Raw genomic sequence first — 21,776 nt, 5'->3', positions numbered from 1 at the left:
ATCATGAAATATCCCTATATTACCGGCCTTTACCAGATCCAGAACAAAATCGATATTTTACCACTCTGAATACACAAGCGTACATGTAGACCTACTGGTCATCTAAGGCCTTTTCCGGACGTTTTATTAGAACACCTTCCTGAGCTTTTATTCATAGTCATAGATAAGCTTATGGAGTTGGGGGAATGACACACCATTAACTGCTTCATTCCCTTGTCAGGTAGGCAGGCTAGCTAATAATAAAGCCAGGCCAAACATCAACCATGCAGCCATCATAGGCCCCCATCCCCTTGGGCCCCATTGCAGCTGCCTTGTCTGCACTGCCTATAGTTATGTCACTGTATGAAGTGTCTGACATGGAAATTGGCATCAGTTTCCTTTCATTATTTTATGTATAGTATGTACAGGGAGGAATTGTTAAACTAGGACATTTTACTGTTACATACTACTTCTAATGTTCTCCTTGAAAATGGATATAGCAAAGAGAGAAAACTGAAATCTCCTCTTTTCTAAAGGTGTAAGTGTTTCCAGCAGGCAGAGGCAGCTCCATGAGTGGACCCAGTTCAAAACTGGGGAATGCATTGTGGAACATTGCATTGTGGATTCACATTCAGTACTGGGAAATATTCTGTGGAAAAGTTTTACTGCTTACAGTAACACCTCAAATCCATAATTGCACTAAAATAACAAAAACAAATCATGACCAAAATAATAAATTTATACTTTGGGAAGGATCGCTTGTGTGGACGAATATCCCGACTGGGGCCAAACATGGATCCTTACCCAGCCACAAGCCAGTTATAATGGAGAGATGAGGAAGACTGGTCATTCAGGTCAATGTCTTCCCCAATACACCAGGTGGCAGTCCCCCTGGGTTACGGCAGGGTACTGCACAAGGCATTATGGAAACTGTAGAGCTTTGGGTCAGTACTTCTGGGTTCTGTGGATGGTTCCAGGGGGCACTGAGGGGATTTGTGAGCCCTAACATTTTGGGCTCTGGCATACCCAGAAGCCACATTGTTGGGACACCGGAAGTGCTTCCTGAGTTTGCATAAAAGAAACAGCCTCATCAGGAGGAGGAGGAGGACAAAACTCCGTGTGAGGAGTGGAGGAGGAGGATGAGAGTGGAAGACGACAACAGAAAGTTACAGAGCTGCAGTGTGCTTGGTGCATTGAACTGTACTGTGATTGTGCTGTGGGAAACACTCACTATGGGAAGACTTCCCCATGAATAAAAGCCCTTCTGTTAGCAACTTGTGTCCAAGCCTGTGTGTATCAGGTGTTTGGAGAGCAGGCGCACCCCCTGGTGGCCACAACTCATATTAAATAATCTTTCTGCGTGCAATGTACAGTACATCATGCTCTGCTGGGAATTCAGCATATTGAGCAAAGCTAAAGCAGCTGAGTTGCTCTTTCTGTTTGTCTCTCTTATCACTTTCTATGTCTGTTAAATGAGGTTTTCTTAGTGTGACAACTATTATCTCCTCCAGTTGGTTTTGGAGTTTTGTACACAGAATGTGGAAGGATATGGTGCGCCATAAAAATTCCAGGGCTGAGCAGGTTAGCGGTTTTATTGCTCCAGTGTGTTTGGGGTGTTTGTTATAACAGGGTTGTGGTAATGCTTTTTATAACTTAGATGACATGGTGTTAGTACAATAAAACAATCAATGTTTAACTAGGAGATTCACCACTGCTTTCCTGGAAATCTCTGGAAATAAAGAATTTTCTTAGCATTTCTCTTAGTAAAGTCCAACAGACTAATAAAGTTTTCACAGACTGCTGCAGCATACAACAAAAAAAGCAAAAATGTACAAAAGAAAGGCAAATCAAGCAATGTAACGTAATAACAACAATAAGAAAACAAAATACAGTAAAATATAGGATGTATATAAACGGTTAGTATTTCATAAGCAGGTTATAAATGAGTGTAAAGCATTATTAATATACACACACCACAGTGATATATTCAATATTGATTTAATGTCATTGCTGCCTACAGTATGCCACTTTATTTAAATCTTTCATCAAAGTCTCTGCCACTCCACATCAGAAGTATGGATTCCCTGATGTCCTGTTGGTCCATTTTATAAACTAGAGCCTGTCACCCTATTTTTAGATTAAAGAAGCAATTTCTAGGATCCTGTAATGGTAATGCTGATCCCTGATCCCCATGCCCAGTGGTGCAATGAAAAATATCAGCAAGAGATTGTGGTATAAAAATGTCTGTCCACATTTGTTGAGATTTTCTGTTACTTAAATTTCAGATCAACCTATGAGGACAGCCGAGCAGATCCAAAGTATAATCCGTAAAAACAATATTCTCATTCTTCAGATGAAACTTCACAACAACATGCTGAAAAAGAAGCTGGAAACAAAGCTAGAGGTATATTTTTTAAACTATACCTCCACACAAGTGCCATACAATTAGGCACTGTTACTTGTCCCTTATACTATAACTGTAGTAAGGTCCTTGTCTTTGTTATTAAGCAAGTACAGAGCTGATTTGCTATCAAGAGTCGTAACTAATGTTAATCACCAGGTACTGCTCTTTTTATATGTAAACAGGGTAAGCACCTGCATACGTTTTATTTTAATATGTTGCTTTTTGTCCCCCCACACTTTCAATAGAAAAATAATTAAGAACAAAAAAGTAAACATGGTGTGAGTGAGACAAAGATAAAAAACTAGGGAAAAAAAAACAGAAAAAATATTTTCTGTAAACTAATGGATGGGTATCTTCAGAAATATTTGCATGGTTTTTAGTTTGAACAGAATCAAAATAAAATAAAAAAAATAATAGTTGTAGCATAATATTTAACAAAACTGACGCATGGACTCTGTTTAGACAGACATACAGATGACAAGATAGATAGGAATAGGAGGCAGATAGATAGGAATAGATAGAGAGATACTATTGCGACCTGTTTGGTGCATCTCAGAATCAGAGCCTCAGACACGACCACAAAGACTTTATTCCAAGCAATACCTTTTATAAGTCTTATTTCAATACACAATTCTTTTTTTCTCTCTTTTTTTCCTCCACCCCTCTCAGGTGAGCTTTATCCACCTCCTGCTGATTCCAATCCCAGAATGAGGTGAGGCAGCTCCTGTTATACCAAAATTACTTTTGGTGCCAAAATATTGCACACAGGAAGCACTTCTGCATCAGGCAGAACCACCATAAAACAATGGAGTGCTCTCCCAGCAGTTGCCCATGGTGGCATTCGAAGAACCCAGCAACACTGCCCTGAAGAACTACACTTTCCATGCAGTCCTGCCAGAGGAAAACTGCCACCTATCATAATAGAGGAATAACTGCTCATGGCAGAAAGTCTTCATCTATCCATCCATTATATCTTCATCCTGACTGGGAAAGGGAATAGGAACTATCCTGGCCAGAAAGTGAACCACCACTCTCCATCCCATTCAGGAAGCCAGTCTACCCATTATGTCCACTACACTATATTATATACAGAAAAAGATAGACAGAAAAATATTATAGATAAATATTGTAACTAAAATTATATAGATAATGAGATGGATGAAAGCCACTATAATTGATGTAAAGGTAGGTAATTTATTGACTACCAAGGTGTCATTGCATTGTTGAAGCTATCCACACATACTACTACAGTATTATACACAAAACTACACCACATAAACACAGTTCTAAACAAATACCTCTATAATCTGTTAATGCAGAGGATGCAAGACATTGTTCATGATAGCCAGTTCCTTGGTGAGCATCTTTCTCTCTGCTACTGCTTTACAGTGTCCAAGATCAGAACAGCAGTTTGCATCTCCTAGTCTCATACCTTTACCCCAAAATAGCACCCTGTAAAAGAGCTTAATTAACAAAACACATACAGGAATGTTCTGTCCAAGTGACAGGACCTGAGCCACATCCTGGAAATAGTTGAGATACGGAGGGTCATGCAGGTAGAAATTCACAGTCACCGTGAGACTGGTGGCAGATTTACACTACAAACCTGCAAGATGATTGCCATCTCATTTATTTTGTCTCTGACCCATCAAGGCGGCTGTGCAGAAGCTGGAGGAACAGGTGAACAAGAAAATAGAACAAATGAGTGTTCAGAGCCACTACCGAGAGGTTCTGAAGTGCCGTCTGGAAGAAATGAAACAGCATCACGGTAGCCACATACACATGGGCCAGACTGAACAAGAAACATGTCAGCAAAAGGAACAGGTAAGGAGCTCACTTAGGAAGCTCTCTAAAACTGCACCAGTCTTTTGAGATTTCATATTGAAGAGAATTGTGAGTTGCAACAAAATTCACCTGGCTCTTGTTTGCATGGAGTTTACATGTTACCCTCATATCTGCACGACAAACCCAAACACAGCCTTTCAACAACAGTCCTTTGACATAACATGATAAATGAAAATGTCCCTCCATTATACACAAAGTATTTCAGGGGGTTTCATTTATTTTACAAGTGGTAAAAATAAAAAGTAAAACAATAAGCTAGGACTGACCAGGGACACTAACTTAATAATCTCTAAATCTATAAATAAAATCCAACATCTGTCTGTCCGTTTGCCTGTATATCTGCCTGCTTTTCACGAGAGAACTACTTAACAGATTTAGTTTGGGTTTTTCTCATACTTTGCACTCTCTCATCGTGCTAAGTATCATAGTTTGCTAGCGGTACCGCTTTATTTGTGTGAATCCGAGAGAGACATAGCAGGCTGAGGAAAGGGGGGTGGGGCCCTCCTCACTCATGCGCCAGCTTCGTGACGTATCTTATATCTGCTTAGCTAGTGAATGAGAGAACTACTTAACGCATTTAGATCAGGTTTTTTTCTAGAATTTGCTTGAACATTCTGGTTGATTTTGCGACTTCTGTCATCATGCTAAGAACATTAATTCGCTTGCAGGAGCAATATATTCGCAGTAATCTGAGACAGAGGCTGCGAGGCAAGGGAAAGGGGGAAGCGTGATGTCAGGAGTGGGGAGTTGGTCTACCTCTGCGTTTTGGAGTGTACTTTGCCTCCGTTTAGCTACTGATACCTTTTTGTTTGTTGATTTTTAAAATTTGTCCTGTTTCAGTACTATGCGGGTGGAGCCGCAGAGAATGGCTAATAATAATAATAATAATAATAATAATAATAATAATAATACTGTAGGGACCACTTAGTGAGTCTAATAAAGGAAGGCTCCAGGATAATGGTCAAAAAAAGAAATGCACCGTTTCTGGTCTTTATTCAAATGTAGCAAATAGAACACATGAAAACTTATACTAACCCTAACCCTAATTCTGTGAAACTGCAACCACTTAACTACCCCCACTATCGGGGGCCAAGAGGGACACCCTAATTGTCTGGTGCTGTGACCCTGGAACATGCTGTAAACACTACACTACTGTAATGTTTTATAAAATTAAACGGTTCCAGTGTCACAGCCCCGGAACACCCTACTCTACTACACTTGGGCTGTACCTTGATGTGGTTACAGTGTTATGGCCCTGAAACGCACCACACGCATTACGCTGTGCGCTAAAGTGTTGGACAGCTCTTCAGTCAAGCGAATGAACCAACATGGCTGCAACTTCCCTTTTTTCCCCCTATGGGGAGTAACACTCCCTGCTACTTCCCCCAATAAAGTCCTTGCTGGCTGTGTGACTGTGATTAGTCCATTTCTGTTGGCAAGCTGTCTGCCTCATTTGACATATTCAATAATGCTCTGATGTGACAGGTGCTTCATTTCTCCCAGGATTGTTTTGTAGTCCAACTGGTTATTAGCCACATAAAACAATCTTACTGTCAAGTCATTACAATATTAATAACTAGGGGGCTCTGCCCCCTGCTCGCTTTGCTCACAAACCCCCAGGCGGACTCTTCATGCTAGCCACTTCACAGCTCTGCCGCTCACGTATGGGAAAGCAGATGTACAATTTAAACAGATTGTTATTTTCATGGGAATTGTTACATATGCATAATAGACCTAACAATTTTACATTACTGCGAGTAATTAACCATAGTAAAAAATAGTAAAACGTAATAAATTGAAAGAAAATTATGTTTAATGTTGCATTAGAGGTATTCGTTGCGTTCTACATTTTTGTTCTGTATGGCTTTGAAATTAACACGCAAATACTTTTTAAACTTGCACTTTTACTGTAAAACTTCAGTAAAAACATTATTTGGAATTAACTTTTCGTCAATATTGCATTCAATTTTGATTCCGTGTTTGGACTTGCATCGTGACAATGCAAAATATAACTGCCTGTGAGTGAATATCATTTCTTTCTCTCTAATAAATAAACCGACTTTTTCGAATGTTTGTCCCTGTGATTTCTTAATTGTCATAGCAAAAGCTATTCTGATGAGAAACTGCAAACATTTTAATACAAATGGCATATCAAGATCTCCTTTGGTGTCTAATGTTTTCCATGGAAGATGTACTACATTACCTTTCTTGTCGCCTATTAAAATTTTACATATCAGAATTGTTCGACCAATTTTGAATACAACTAATCTTGTCTAGCCCATCACTCATACATAAATTACGCAATAACAATACGATACATTCCTCTTTCAACAGTAATTCGGCTGGTGGAAGACCGGACGGTGTTAATGGTTGTAGATATTCTACGGGATATTGTAAGCTGCTGTTTTCATCTTCCACACCATCACCATCAACTGTTTCAGCATATAGTATATTGCCACGGTTTTCAAACTGTGGTACGTGTACCACTGGTGGTACTTCAAGTCATGTCAAGTGGTACTCGTGTGGTCCTTTATTTTCCACGAATCGATGTTGCTAGAATGCCAATATGTTGCATATAATCATATATAGTATAAGTATACTACTGTAAATGCGTGGAAGACTCCAAGCCGGCTTTTATTAGCGCGGGCACCCATTTCCTTAATTAGTTTAATATCACTTTAACGTCATACTTATAGTCATTATAATGATTATAGTGACTTTTTCTTCAAAACAACACGGGCGTAAATTAACGATTCATTGACAGTGGTACTTCAGTTTACTGGTCCTCGTGGAGTGGTACTTGTTCAAAAAAGTTTGAAAACCGTGGGTCTATTGATATGCATTTAACCAATTTGCCGTGTAACCGATCGACAGTTTTCATGTTAATTCGTTTGACTTCATCGTTTCTCAATGCTAGGATAGCCTGTGTACTCATTTCTTCTGTTGATAACCCTTCGTGAGGAAAATGTAAAAATGTATAAGAGCTGAGAGTGCAGGAACTGTATCTGACAAAACCAATCACACAAATGAGAGGTGAGAGGACCGTGGGCGTGGGCTGTTAACCGTAAATGGTTGAGAGGAGGGCAGGACTTGAAAAAATCTCTTGGCAATAGTTTTGTCTCACGGGACTTGAAAAAATCTCTTGGTAATAGTCTCGTCTCGTCTCAAGATTTTCTTTTATAATAGAGAGATAATAATAGCAATAATAATTTTATTTGTATTGCACTTTTCAAGCCAGATAGCACAAAGTGCTTTACATTGAACATACATACCAGAAACAAATAAAATAAGTCAACATAAAATGAAAGGTTTTAAACAATGCTTTGGTAAAGTAAATAAAACATAAAAGATTTATATTTAATTTATATTTAAAAAGGCTAGACAATAAAAGTGCGTCTTTAAAGAAGATTTAAAAGTCGCTGCTGAATCAGCTAACCTAATACCCAGCAGAAAGCTGTTCTAAAGTCTAGATGTCATCACAGAAAACACTTTGTCACCTTTCTTCTTTAATCTAAAACCTGGAAGTAGACCTTGACCAGACGGATCAGTGGTCTCAATGTTTGATAAGGTATCAGCAGTTCAGTGACATATACAGGAGGTAAATCATAAAAGGCCTTAAGAGTAATCAATACAATTAAAAAAAATTCTAAATTACACTGGAAGCCTGTGAAGAGATGCCAAAATTGGGGTATTATGAGCACAAAATTTTCTTGTAAGTAATCTGTCTGCAGCATTCTGCACAAACTTAAGCCAGGCAAAAGAAGAACAGTTTAACGTAGCAAACAAAGCATTGCAGTAATCCAGACAAGACAAAGCAAAGGCACATATGACCCTTTAATCATCTTAAACCGATAAAGAATTTCCTGGGCACTGATTTAATACTTGGTGCCAAAAACCCAAGGGTCTGCTTTACCCGAACTATATTTTGTTTTTGGCCAATTATTAAAATCAGGGTTTTATCAAAGTTATAAGATATCCAAGTAGAAGCATTATGTAAAAAATAAAACTGGACCTAAGACGGAGTCTTGAGGTAGATGAAAAAAACTTTCCAATGGCTACTAAAAAAGTTCATTTGGACAAATAAGTGTCATATAGGGCATATCTAGGAATTCTTGTCAAAGAAGCAAACATTTAATCGATACCTAAAATCCCAACAAAGAATATTTGCTAGTGTGCTTTAAAAACAAAGTCTCTGCTGCAACCCCACACCCTGAAATGTCATCAATTGTCACATGTGGAATGATATGTCGTCTTGAAGAAATGTGGTGAAAGCAAAGTATGATGCCATTAAAGTGCAGACAAACAAAAGACTAGGAACAATGAATTTTGCAAAGTAATTAAATGTGGAAAAATACCCAAAACAATTTAGCCTTTAGAAGATGTTGACATTCACTAAAAGCAGCAACAAAGCCAGCTCTGCACAGCACCATACTGACTAAGGACACCACTTCATCACCACCAGGTTGTTTTGGAATGGCCCAATAGATGCTTTGTTCAGCCAGTTAGAGTGATTCATTCTGAGTCCTCCACTGGGTGGTGAGAAGTCCCTGCTTTTCCCCAAACAGATGACCTTGTATCGGTGTACAGAGACAGTGAGGCTGGAGAAGTCAAGGAGAATATCAATTTGAGGTAAAGGGGAATTGCAGCTGTCAATATCAGAAAACGTGAACAAGAAATTGAAGAACAAAAATCAAAAGCTGGAAGACAAAACTATTTACAAGTGCACAATTGTGCTGGGAACAGTGACAGGTGAAAGAGCACATAAAGGATCAGGGGAGAGTGTGACTTGTGAGGGGCTTCATAAAAACTGCATATTTTTAAAGTTAGAAAACTGCTGATTAGGATTCCTCATGGAACCTGTTATATTTCTGAAGGTGGCAATCAAGAAGAGAGATGAAGATACAGTAAGATGAAATCCCAGGTCAATTGATGGGTGACTGGAAGAAGGACCACATGACAGAGAGTACTGAACTGAAACAGGCTTTCTGAGATGGTAAAAGGAACTTGAAAGAGAGATGAAGATGTCTAGGTAAATGTGATATAAAAGAGACCCATGCATGCCTATAAAGAATAGAAGCAAATATCAGAATAAGGAGGAGGAAGGAGTGTTAGATTTTAGAATATTCTGAGGTCAGAACTAACAAACACATAAGTCCACCTGCTCATGCCAAGCCACGTCCATGCAGAGAGAACACTGGGATGACCAACTATTAGTAAGACATTATTATTATGTGCCATTTGAGCATAAAGCCTAAGTGCCTTTCTGTTTTGTGCCAAAATAGATTATCAGAAAGTCAATGGGACATCATACTGAAGGCACCAAAGTGATACATAGGCTTCTGATCTGACATAACAGTTGCAAGTATCTATCAGTGGATGTTAGGAATAAAATCATTACCAAACAAAAAGCATTAAAGCTAACAGTCCTATAGACCTTGGCTTCACTGTGATTCTAGTCTACAATGTTTTGGGGATGGGGGTGTAATGAAACTCCTAGGATATATAAGAGTAATAGAAAAACTGACCAAATGCCTTGTGAGTAGTTATTAAGAATTGAGAAAGAACTGCAAGATGCTACACCAAGAAATATTATGTGGTCATAGAAACAGGAGGACCCTTAAAGAGAGACACAACAAAGCCAGGACAAAACTACTTCAACAAAAAAAAAGTAAAAACATCCCATGGACAGATGAAATGAAAATGGAACTGTATTGAACTTGTTAATACTCAGATAACTAAATAAGGTTTTCAAAGTAAAGAGCAGGCCTTGACAGTAATCATGGCATCATGACATCTAAGATTATCAACACATTTTGTAGCAGAATAAAACTAGCTTAGTGATTTTCAACTGGATCTCCATCAGCAATTCTGGGTCATTCAACTGAACTCAAATATAACTCAAGAGGTGACACTGTACTGTTCTGAAATGACCATCAATTAGACCTGATCTGAATTTGATTGAATACCTATGATGAGACCTAGAAAAACTGCAGTGACATGAAGGCATCCACCTATCATTGAAGATTTATGCTTAGAGTGGAGCAAAATGTCAGTTGAATGAAATTACGCTATGTGATACAGTTAGAGGCTGTAATTGTTTAGTTATTTGTTGCCAATCAGGGCATTGTTGTGCCATCTTCACCACTTTTCCAGTGTGAACACTCCATTTGAGGTCTTTGGTGATATTCACCCTTTTCACAGTAGCCCCATTGATAGTTATGGTGGAGTGTACACCTACTTGCTTCCTGAAGTCCAATGTTACCTCTTTGGTCTTGGCATTAGTATGTCAGGGCTCTGACATCCTCTCTGCATTCAGTCTCATTATCTCTGGAAATAAGACCTGGCAAAATACACAAAGATGTCAGACCTGTTCCTAGTCATGTATCATGGGTGTAGAGCAGGGGTACTCAATCACGGTCCTGGAGGTCCACAGTGGCTGCAGGTTTTTGCTCCAACCCAATTGCTTAATAAGAAGCACTTACTGCTCAAGTAACACTTCTGCTTCACTTTAGTTGTCTTGCTCGTTAAGATTTTGAACCCTTATTGCTTATTTTAGTCTTAAACAGCTGTATTCTTGGTTTTTAATTGCTCCTTATTAGCAGTAACATGCAAATGACAAAAGAGACCAGCATTTCTCCATTTAGCTTGTTACCATTTACGCCTCTGTATTTATCGTGCACTAATTGGTTTAATTAAATATTTGGAAGGAAAGTGAAGAGAAAAAAGTGAAGGACTAAGAATCACTCATCCATTTTAGCGTTCAGATCATTCGGATGATATTCTTAGAAAGAGGAAGAAAATCCAGGATATGAGAATGACCTGACATAGCAGAGTAAAAGCACTAACAAGCCATGAAATGTAATTATTGGCAAGGATTGTTTTCTAATTAAGCAACCGGGTTAGAACAAAAACCTGCAGCCACTGTGGACCTCCAGGACCGTGATTGAGTACCCCTGGTGTAGAGGGAATATGGAAGAGCACACATCCTTGTTGAGAGTGCTAATATTTATTTTAAATGATATCTTTGGCCTTTTTATTGTTCTATGTTCACTGGCAAGAAAAATGCAAGTAACAAAGGAAGACAAAGTGTAGGTCTTTCCTTTATAGAAAGTGCAAAGAAAGCCAGGGTGTGTGTGAGTTCATTTTCCTACACCATCAAATGGGACTTGGGAACTGGAGGAAACTGACAGGAACAGCTCTAGCTGACCCAAAGCCACAAAAGAATCAGAAGACAGCTTGCTTGATAAGTGCCTCACAAGACAACACCTTCAAGCAGAGTCCATATCTCTAATTGTTTATTTGTTGTATGCTTTAATTTGAAAGCACATTGAAACTGGTGCTGCCTGGCCCAGGCAGGCCTCTTTTTCTTATTTTGCAATTTCAGCAATGGCATTCTTACCGTTAAGCTGTTCTTGAAGCTGTTGTCCATGAGGTGCCTATCACACAAGCTGCTGACTCTTAGAAACTTGTCTTCTGATTCTGATGTGGCTTTGACTCTATCAGACCTGTTGCTGTCAGTTTCCACGTTGCTTTTGATGACACAGGAAACGGCACTCACCGACACCTTGGCATTCTTTGCAGTTTCTCTAATGGCAAGACCTACGCTTTCAAGGGTTTTGATGGTGAGCCTGTCTTCTTTTTCTCGCTATTATGATGGTATTACCAGGAAGAGTCCACAAGGTGGCAGTGTTGGTAGTTTCTAATGTTTCTGTTTACAGGCCAGTATCTTTAAGTAAAAAAAACGCTGGAAAGCCTTTGAATTAGAGGTTTTAGCTGTACAGGAACAACATTTAATGCTTTGAAAATGATTAATATTGATTGCCTTTCAACAGAAAAACTCCTAAAGACAATTTGGATTTTAGTTTATTTTATATATACTAGAGGGCTCTGCCCCCTGCTCGCTTCGCTCGCCCAGCCCCATGTTTGGTTTATTGGATATACGAATTAAAGAGATTATTTTCATGGGAATTGTTACATATGCATTATTTTCACTTTTACTTTAAAACTTTTGTAAAAACAATACATGTCCTTTATTTCCAGCCCCGGGCGTGGTTAAATCTTTCTCGCAGGACGTATAACACTGCTCGTGTTGTGAAGGGGGGGGGGGGGGGCGGCTGAACGCATGCTAAGGAGGTGCCATTGGATCATCTGCGATCTTTCTGCTACTGCTGCTGGCGAGCTGCATGTTCTGCTTGTTGCTTGCCGTTGTTTTAAGAGCTGGGAGCACATGATGTCTGTTTGTCAAAACCATTCCAACAACTGCTTGGTTAGATGTTCATGAACTTGTTTTAAATGTTGTCTCACTGCCTTGTCTCGCGTGACGTTAAAGTGTCTCTCGCGGGACGTCAAATTGTCTTCTGAGAACATCACGTTTCGTCTCCCTCCCTAGTATCCCTCTCAGGATTTTTTTTATAATAGATAGTTTAATAATACATCAAATGATATATTATTGGACACATCATTAGTGATGTCACCTGGAATCATACAGTGTTTCAAGTCTTTGGAACATCAGACACCCTCATCTAGGTGACCCAGCCAAGGCTCATCAAGCCTCAGCCTGCATCCAAGTGGTACTCTCCCCACCACCACTCTCCCCTTTTTTATCCAGAGCCACCTAGTGGCTCTCTCTGCTGCCTCTGTGCTAGATCTGACGTTTCTCTTCCTTTTCAGCCCTGTGATATCCAGAGCTCCATATGCCTTACTGAGGGACTGGCCTGTGAAGCTTCTGCAGCCCCCCTTCAATTGGCATACACTTTGACCTCCACCCATGCCTGTGACAGTCGTTCACCAGCTCCATACATTTTGCACCCTTCGTCTCTTGAGGCTCTTCCATTGTCTCTTACCACTGAATACTTAGTTCCAGCATGATGACCTGTCTTGTTGCTTCTGAGATAAGGATGATGTCAGGTCTGAATGCCATTTTTGTGATATAAGCTGGAATTTCAGCTGCCTTTCAATGTCAACTTGCAAGAAGAAGGCATACCAGCCTGGAAGTGGAAGTGTCTGCTCCTCTGTTGAAGCGGCTCTCCCTCTTTAACAAAGCCAGTCTGGTTTGCTGGAGGATTGATCTTCTAACTTATCATTATCCCCTTTCTGTTGGGTTTCATGATGGACTTAGTCATGCTGACAGAGATATCACCCTTTACCAAAAGCCTTGGAGGGACTGCTCAGTATGTGTTTCAAGATCCCTGCCTTGGGATATGCCAGTGTTTCAGCTATGTCCCATATGATGAAGATGAATGGACTTGGGAGGATATTGTAGACTCCCTAGATTAAAAACGTGATCCTTTGGGGATCTCATTGCCAGATTTCCTCAGAAGTGACTCTCTAAAGCCTGAAACCATCTCATCCAAGCACCCTGTTGTTTAATAGTCAGTCTGCTCTGCCTCCTGCTCCTATACGTTTCTTCTTTCTTTCCTACCTACAATGTCATACCACGTTATGTTACTCCCAAAACCAGCTCTGCCAAGAGCCAATCTTCGTACAAAAACCTTGTGATGCAGCCAGGATGCTGCCAGTTTTACTACATCTTTTTAGATACTGTAGAGATCTACTACATAATAAAGCACTAAGGTCTGGGTGCCCGGTCCCTCTGAGCAATCTGAATGGTCAGTTTGGCTTTGATGATGGAAGGGTGAGTGAGAAACGCACAAGGAGGTGTAATGGTGTACAAGGTATGCTGAGAGTCACCTTCATAGACAGCAAGTATAAAACCAGACAGGAGGTGAGAAAGGCACCATGGACACAATGACAGGGTCTGAGAAGTAGGCTTCACAGGAATGTGTTTGATAAGGGTGAGTGTCGGTGAAGAGAAGCTCAGACAAAAGCAAATTTTTATTGTATTTATTTAGTAGTCTATACATTGTGAATGGTGGAAGGACACTCATGGATGTAAAGGAAATGTTGGGGTACCACCAGTAGGGCCTCCCATATTTTTGCTGGTACTGCAACTCATGCATGCATCATGTTAATTTCTGAAGACAGCTCAAAGGATGTGTCAAAAGAATGTTGGGAATGCGTGGAAGCCATGATGAGTGATCACATTCTGAGAGAGAAGTAGAAACTGACTCTAACACAAATACTGTAATTTCAAACAAAATCTGCGCTTGATGGCAAAAAACACAAGAAAAACTGAAAGAAAAAGTAGTCTTTGTGACTTTCTCTTTTTTTCTAAGGTTAGCAGCTTGATAAAGCAGGTCATTCTGAGGAGCTCCGCTCTGGTGGCAGTTTGGGTCCAGATTGAGACGCCTCCCTCTGTGGCATCTGGTCTTTTATAGGACTCCGACTGGAAAGGGCGAAGACATTTCCCCTCACTGGGCACTTTCTCTCCACTGTGGATAAAAAAAGATGACAATACTAGTGACAGTGGCCATCACGTCCTAGGGTACTGTTGCTTTCCTCAGGCAAACCTGGAAGGCATTCTTCCGATGCCCATGAGTGACTATATGTACTGTATATTCCTCTTATGTGCATGTCCCATGTATAATCATTTTTTCACCTTTTTTTAAATGATTTATCTTTATTCTTACACAATTTCTCATGAGACCATCTCATCATGACTGGTCAATCTTTATTTTAAATTATATGTCTCTAAGTCTTGTATTTGCTTTCTGATTCTTCCTCCAGTATTGCGTTTTATATGACCCTCTCATCGTACCTAATTCCTAGACGTTTGCTTGATGACTCTTTTACAATACAATACAATACAATTTTTTTTTTTGTATAGACCAAAATCACACAAGGAGTGCCGCAATGGACTTTAACAGGCTCTGCCTTGACTCTCTAAGTAGACAAGGAAAAACTCCCAAAAAGACCGTTGTAGGGAAAAAAATAGAAGAAACCTTGGGAAAGGCAGTTCAAAGAAAGACGCCTTTCCAGGTAGGCGAGGCGTGCAGTGAGTGTCAAAAAAAAGGGGGTTAATGCAATACAATACACAGAACAGAACACAAGTAATCCTCAATCTATATATATAATTCACTAAGCCGCCAGCGAGCAAGACACCCATGGAGCACGCAGGATGGAGCCACGCCCACCAACTCTAAGACCATTGGATACGATGACAACTGGCAGAGCCACGCCCACCAACTGGCATGCAGCAACTCACAAAACACGCGTCGTTCGCGTTCATCTCTGCTACAGTCCACATGCACCTCTGAGCCACGTTGACTTTTCGGTTACGACACACGACCGCATCCACCATCGCAAACTGTTTTACACGCTACATACAGCGATTTGCATCCGCAACAAACATGCTTCTTCTTAGATGGTCCTGCAGGAACACAGAAAACGTTTGTCTACACAATACTCCTTATTCCCCGGCCCGCGTCCACCCTCGCTCTCCAGGCAACAAACACCACGAAAGTCGCTTTCGTCTCCATGGCACACGCATGACAGAGCCCCGTCCACCAACAATTCGCGCGAGGGCGAAAGCATTTGCCAAGAATGTTTTCATTAATCAAGTACGAAAGTCGGAGGTTCGAAGACGATCACATACCGTTGTAGTTCCTACCATAAATGATGCTGACTGGCAATCTGGCGACGTTATTCCCATGATCCGCCGGGCAACCAAAGTCTTTGGGTTCCGGGGGGAGTATGGTTGCAAAGCTGAAACTTAAAGGAATTGACGGAAGGGTGTGGAGCCTTTGGCTTAATTACACTCAACACGGGAAACCTCACCTGGCCCGGGCAAACAGAACAATGAAAAGTCAACGTGGCTCAGAGGTGCATGTGGACTGTAGCAGATGCGAAACCGACTGAGTGAGGCGGTGTTTGGAAAATGTATAGTCTACATGACTCACAAGTGCATGTGGACTGTACACAGACGAAACCAATTCAGATGAGGAGTTGGGGGTGGGCACATGAGCAGGCAGTACGTACTGAATAATGACTAAGAGATGACTGTTCACCCATCAATACATCGTCCTCACTAGGCATCCTTCCCCTCACACCCCGTTCCGCCCTCCGTGCGCGACTGCCGTCCAGCCCCGTCCCTCACTCTGGGAGGTGGGGGCGCGGCGGCGGTCCTCCAGTTTTCAGTCACGGACAATTGTATGTTGCTCTCTCCAGAGTTCCCTTACAGTCGTATCCTCAAACCCACCCCATAAGAAGAAGCATGTTTGTCACGGATGTGAATCGCTGCATGCAGCGTGTAAAACAGTTTGTTTGTCACGGATGTGAATCGCTGTATGCGGCGTGTAAAACAATTTTGAGGGGTATTCCATGGGCTTACAGTTGGTGGGCAGGTCTCTGTTAGTTGCTCTTGCGAGCGGGCACATGACCAGGCAGTGTGTATGCTTCGAGAGCGAGGGTGGACGCGACAGGACCATCTAAGTAGAATCATATTTGTCGCGGATGTGAATTGCTGTATGCAGCGTGTGAAACAATTAGTTTGTTGCGGATGTGAATCGCTGTATGCAGCGTGTAAAACAGTTTGCGAGGGGTATCCCATGGTCTTAGCAGTGTCTATGCTTTGATGTGAATCGCTGTATGCAGCGTGTAAAACGCTGTATTGTATGTTGCCCTCTCCAGAGTTCCATCTTTTCATTCACCTACAGTCGTATCCTCAAAACCAACACCATTTGGACAACTGTGTCTTTCAGGAAGTGTTCACCCATCAATACATAATTATGCAGCGTATGTTATGCCGCAGGTTGGCTAGTACAGTATAATAGTAAAATAAAAATATTACAAGTACAGAGCAGAATTCAACAGTAGATGATATCACATAATAAGATTTGGATTTTTTCAGAGTCCTGGAAACCTCGGCCATCAAGTTGCCTGTCCCTATTGGCCATTCCACAGCTGAGACAGCCAATAATCCGATAAAAGGACCCCTCTACCTGATGATTCCTGGAATCCTCCATCAGAGTTGACATGTCCCAACTTTCCTTGTTTTGTCACAGCATCAACAAGTTTTTGCTAACTGAACTAAAGAGTAGCTTAAGATCATCAGTACTTACTTGCTGGAGGGGCTCCGTGTAGCTACTGTCCAACCTCTTCAACTCATTCAGACTGCTGCTGTCCTACTTGCATATTCAGCCCTTCGTACATCCACTAAAATCCTCTGCTTTGTTCTCTACCCAGGATTGCCAATGCTACTGAGATCAATTAAAAACCTGTTGTCTTTGCCTGTTATACCCTGAATGGTTGTGCTCCTCAAAACCCTCTCCATACCTACTTAAAGTAACTGTCTACCCTCCTCAGAATCAATCCATTTCATAGCTCAGTAATTTGTGTTGCTCCCAGGCTATGAGTGTATTGTCCTCTCACTATCAGAACAGCTCCAGATGAACTTCCTTAATATCAACCACTTCACATGAACCCTTGGCACTGCTTGACATTTGCATGGTTCTGCTGTTTTTTTAGACCTTCTTAGCCCTAGTTTGCCATGTTCTTTGTTTATAGGAGACATCTTCTCTTTGTGGTAATTGTATTATAACAGTTCATGATTCTAAATTAACGACTAACTTTGCATTTTCTTTCCAGTGCTCAAAGATACTGAACAATTTCTAGGTTTTGGAGTAAAGGTGAACAATCAACAAAATAAGGGAAAATAACAATGTTCATCATTTGCAATATTATTTGCCTGTTAATTATTGTGCTGGCACTATGAAATTTGTCTTCCTTACATTTCTCTCTATTATAAAAGAAAATCTTGAGAAGAGACTATTGCCAAGAGATTTTTTCAAGTCCCGCCCTCCTCTCAACCATTTTTCAACCATGCCCACGGTCCTCTCACCTCCCATTCGTGTGAATGCTTTTGTCAGCCACAGTTCCTGTGCTCTCAGCTTTTATAAATTTTTACATTTTCCTCACTTTACGTTCCTAATAAAACAAGACTTATTATGTTCAAATCTTATTGAAGAATTTCATCCCAAAGGGTTATCAACAGAAGAAATGAGTACACGGGCAATCCTAGCACCGAGAAACGATGAAGTCAAATGAATTAACATGAAAATTGTTGATCGGTTACATGGCAAATTGGTTAAATCTGTATCAATAGACAATGTTGTAACAGCATACAAGAAAGGTAAACAAGCATATAGGAAAGGCGAAAAGAAAGGTAATGTAGTACATCTTCCGCGGATAACATTAGACACCAAAGGAGATCTTGATATGCCATCCGTATTAAAATGTTTGCAGGTTCCCGTTAGAACAGCTTTTGCAAAGACAATTAACAAATCACAGGGACAAACATTCGAAAAAGTCGGTTTATTTATTAGAGAGAAAGAAACGATATTCACTCAGTTATACGTTGCGTTGTCACAATGTAAATCCAAACATGGAATCAAAATTCAATGCGATATTGATGAAAAGTTAATTCAAAAAATTGTTTTAACTGAAGTTTTACAGTAAAAGTATAAGTTTAAAAAAAGTATTTGTGCATTAATTTCAAAGCCAAACAGAACGAAAACGTATAATGCCATGAATACCTCTAATTAAACATGAAACATAACGCTGTAATGTAAAGTAGTTCTATTATGCATATGTAAATATTTCCATGAAAATAACAATCTGCTTAAATTGTACATCTGCTTCCTGATCGTGAGATGCAGATCCGTGAATTGGCTAGCGTGTAGCGCCCGGCCAGGGTTTGGCGAGCAAAGCAAGCAGGGGGCAGAGCCCCCTAGTCTATTTTAATATAATCATTGACGGCAGTAATCCATCCATCCATTCACTACAGAGTATTTATTTGCTGTAACGATGCATAAGCATCGATTCAAAATTCATGATTTTAGAGTAAACAAAGATTTCTAAACCCAGTTGTTCATTTAGCCTCCTTGACTTTTTCAGAAACCTTTAGAGCTTCAGTCCAGTCTTGAAAAGGCTCATATGAAGTATGAAGAAGCTCAGCAACTTACTCTAATCTATTTGGATATTAAGAAAGATCTTCAGGTAAGAATCAATCACCCATCGATTTTCCAATCTATTCTATTGTAATCTATTCCAATCTATCCATTTTCGGGGCCACAGGGACTTTGTATTCCTGGTTTTAATGGGTGTCACATGTGTGTGTTTGTGTGTGGTTGCTGTGATGCTGCGTGGTTGGTAGACATGTCATATGGTGGCCATGTTACAAAAGGTGGCCACATGGTTAAAGAAATGTCCAAAATTTGATTAAAGTGAAGTATTTCATATAATGCCTGGAGATGTTTCCCGATGTTTAAGTTCCATCAATATACTCCTCTTCAGATTAACTTAATTAATTCCAGGATCATTTGGGCTGGAGTTAAGTCTGTCCCAGTGCATCAGACGTGAACCCTGAATGGGGTGCCAGTCCATTAAAGGGCATAATCACAACTGCACATGGCAATATAGAGTTACCAAAAAATCTAACACATTTGGACTGTGAGGGAGAAACAGGAGAATCTGATCCACTAAGAAGGTAACCAGACTAGGATTTGAACTACACTGTTGTGTCAGCCCATGCTAAAGATAATGTATACAGTAAAATGTCAAATGGCTGACACACTATTAAGGAAAAACATATTAAGCATATCCCTCTTTCTACTTTTGTGCTGTTCACAAAGTTCAGTCCTGTTTGAAATGGCAAATGTTTCCTTGTTGACTAGCAAGATGACATTAATTGCATTTACCTCAATTGATAAACCTTAGTTACAAAGGACATTGTAAAAGGTCTGTGTTTGTATATATGATAATTGTGCCACTTTGTTCCAACACTTCTAATTTCATGCAGAGTTGTGCACTCTGAAAATAACAGTTAGAAATTAAAAATGAAAAAATAATGAAAATAATCAAATGTTTGTGAGAATACACAATGTTAAAGGGTTTTCTGGATTTGTCACGCTGCAAGTCTCTTCCTTGGGATCTTCAGTTTTGACTGATTTCAGTGACTCCTCCATTTAATTATTTATTTCTGCATTCTTGTATGTTCACAGGGTGAAATTTTGAACTTTAAAAGCTGCCTGGAGAGCATGAAGGTAGCAGTAGAGAGGCAAAGGCTGGTGGTGAACAAGTTGAAGCACATTGAGAGGGACCTCTGCATGGCTAAGGAGGAGGCAAAGGTATTTCTTCTGCTCAAAAGGAAAACACCTTATTACATGCAACACCAGCTAACATACAACAACATTTGGACTGACAGGGTCAAGTTTGTTAGGTTGCCTTTCCTACAGGTGCTGTCCGGCTACAGTCTTAAATGCACTGTTTATTAATTTCCACCAGTGTCCTTATGTTTGATTCACTATTTAATCAAAATATTTGCTGGATGAAGTTTATCAAAGTCTTTGAGAATTATCAAGACTTAAATTAGGTTCTCGCACAGTCTTCTGTGTTCAAAACAAGATGTCCATCGGTCGAAAACATGCCCTTTTGTCCAGTGACGCATGTGTTGCTCTTTTCTGGTCAGGAGCTGTAATGTCATTTTTCTAGTGTGATGAGAAGTCCACACAGCCCACCAAATTCCGTTTCACTAACTCAGTTTAGAGTCAGAGTATAACATACTGTATATTGATTTCTATTCAAAAGTTTCTTTCTGACATTTTAATTTCTTTTGTGCAAGGATTTAAAAAATTTACCCTTCTATTATCAACTATACATCATCCAATTTAAGCTTGAAGAGGATGTGGCCTAACATAGAAGCATTGGGTTAAGAGACTATACAACAGTACATATTGTCCATTTTATTTGGAAATGTTTTTTCTGTATTCTCAGGATTTACTCTCCCAGATGCAGCAGTGTGGAATAGTTTCATTGATCAGTCGTCTCAGTTATGCAATATATCACTGATGATTTTCCATAATATACCTCACAATTTTGGAAGTTCAAACAGGATATAAAATACCTCATGGTAATCAGGAAATCCTGTTACTGCTCTGTGTTGGCTAAACACTGAAATCTTTCTTTGGTATTACAGAAAATCCAATAAACCAGCTAAGGAGAATGCTATTACTTAGGATATGCAGTAGACAAACTGAATTATATATGGATACATACTCCGAAAAAATAGCCACAGCATCCTGATTTGTGTAAGCATCAAGCAGAGAATATACTTTTCTGTGACATACACACACTGAGATGTTGTATGTTTGCAAATGAAATGTCAGTTATAAATACAAGATGGGAGAAACTGTCCTAAAGGAAGCAACCCCTGAAAACTAATTTAGGGGTTTATGTTGACACAACATTTTCATCGGCTAAGCAATGAAAAAGGTAAATAAAATATAAATATAAATTGAGGGGCATTATGCTCAGACTATATAATGCACCTGTGAGGCTGCATCTGGAGTACTGTGTGAAGTTCTTGCCTCCAGGCTACAAAAAAGACATAGCAACACTTGAAGCTGTGCAGAGGAGAGCAACCAGAAGCATCTCAGTACTTAAGGACATACCCTGACAAGGTCAGAGCAGCTGAGACTTAATCCAGGTCTTCAAAATTCTTAAAGCCATTAATAAAGTAGATGCAGTAGAATTTTTTCAACTCAACTCTAAGACTCAAGGACACCAGCAGAAATTAAGGGCAAGTAAATTTAAGACTTAAGCCAGGAAGCCCTTCTTTACTTAAACTGTAGTGGGAATCTGGAACAAACTA

The 21,776-nt window shown here is 40.0% G+C and overlaps 1 protein-coding gene across 2 annotated transcripts in view; it reads left to right on the top strand.

Moving 5' to 3' along the window:
- Positions 1–21,776, top strand: part of LOC114645260 (uncharacterized) — a 48,757-nt gene that overhangs the window by 6,894 nt on the left and 20,087 nt on the right. The window contains exons 2-5 of one of the 2 annotated variants that reach the window (XM_028793131.2): positions 2,265–2,383; positions 4,037–4,207; positions 19,022–19,123; positions 20,128–20,253. In XM_028793131.2, coding sequence (XP_028648964.1) covers positions 2,265–2,383; positions 4,037–4,207; positions 19,022–19,123; positions 20,128–20,253 — 518 coding nt within the window. The remainder of the gene's footprint in view (positions 1–2,264; positions 2,384–4,036; positions 4,208–19,021; positions 19,124–20,127; positions 20,254–21,776) is intronic. The other variant, XM_051922400.1, reaches the window with a different exon arrangement.

This window comes from Erpetoichthys calabaricus, chromosome 2 (assembly GCF_900747795.2).
Source record: "Erpetoichthys calabaricus chromosome 2, fErpCal1.3, whole genome shotgun sequence".
Taxonomy (NCBI): Eukaryota; Metazoa; Chordata; class Cladistia; order Polypteriformes; family Polypteridae; genus Erpetoichthys; species Erpetoichthys calabaricus.
The sequence above is the reverse complement of the archived record's forward strand: the minus strand, read 5'-3'. Positions and strand labels throughout refer to the sequence as shown.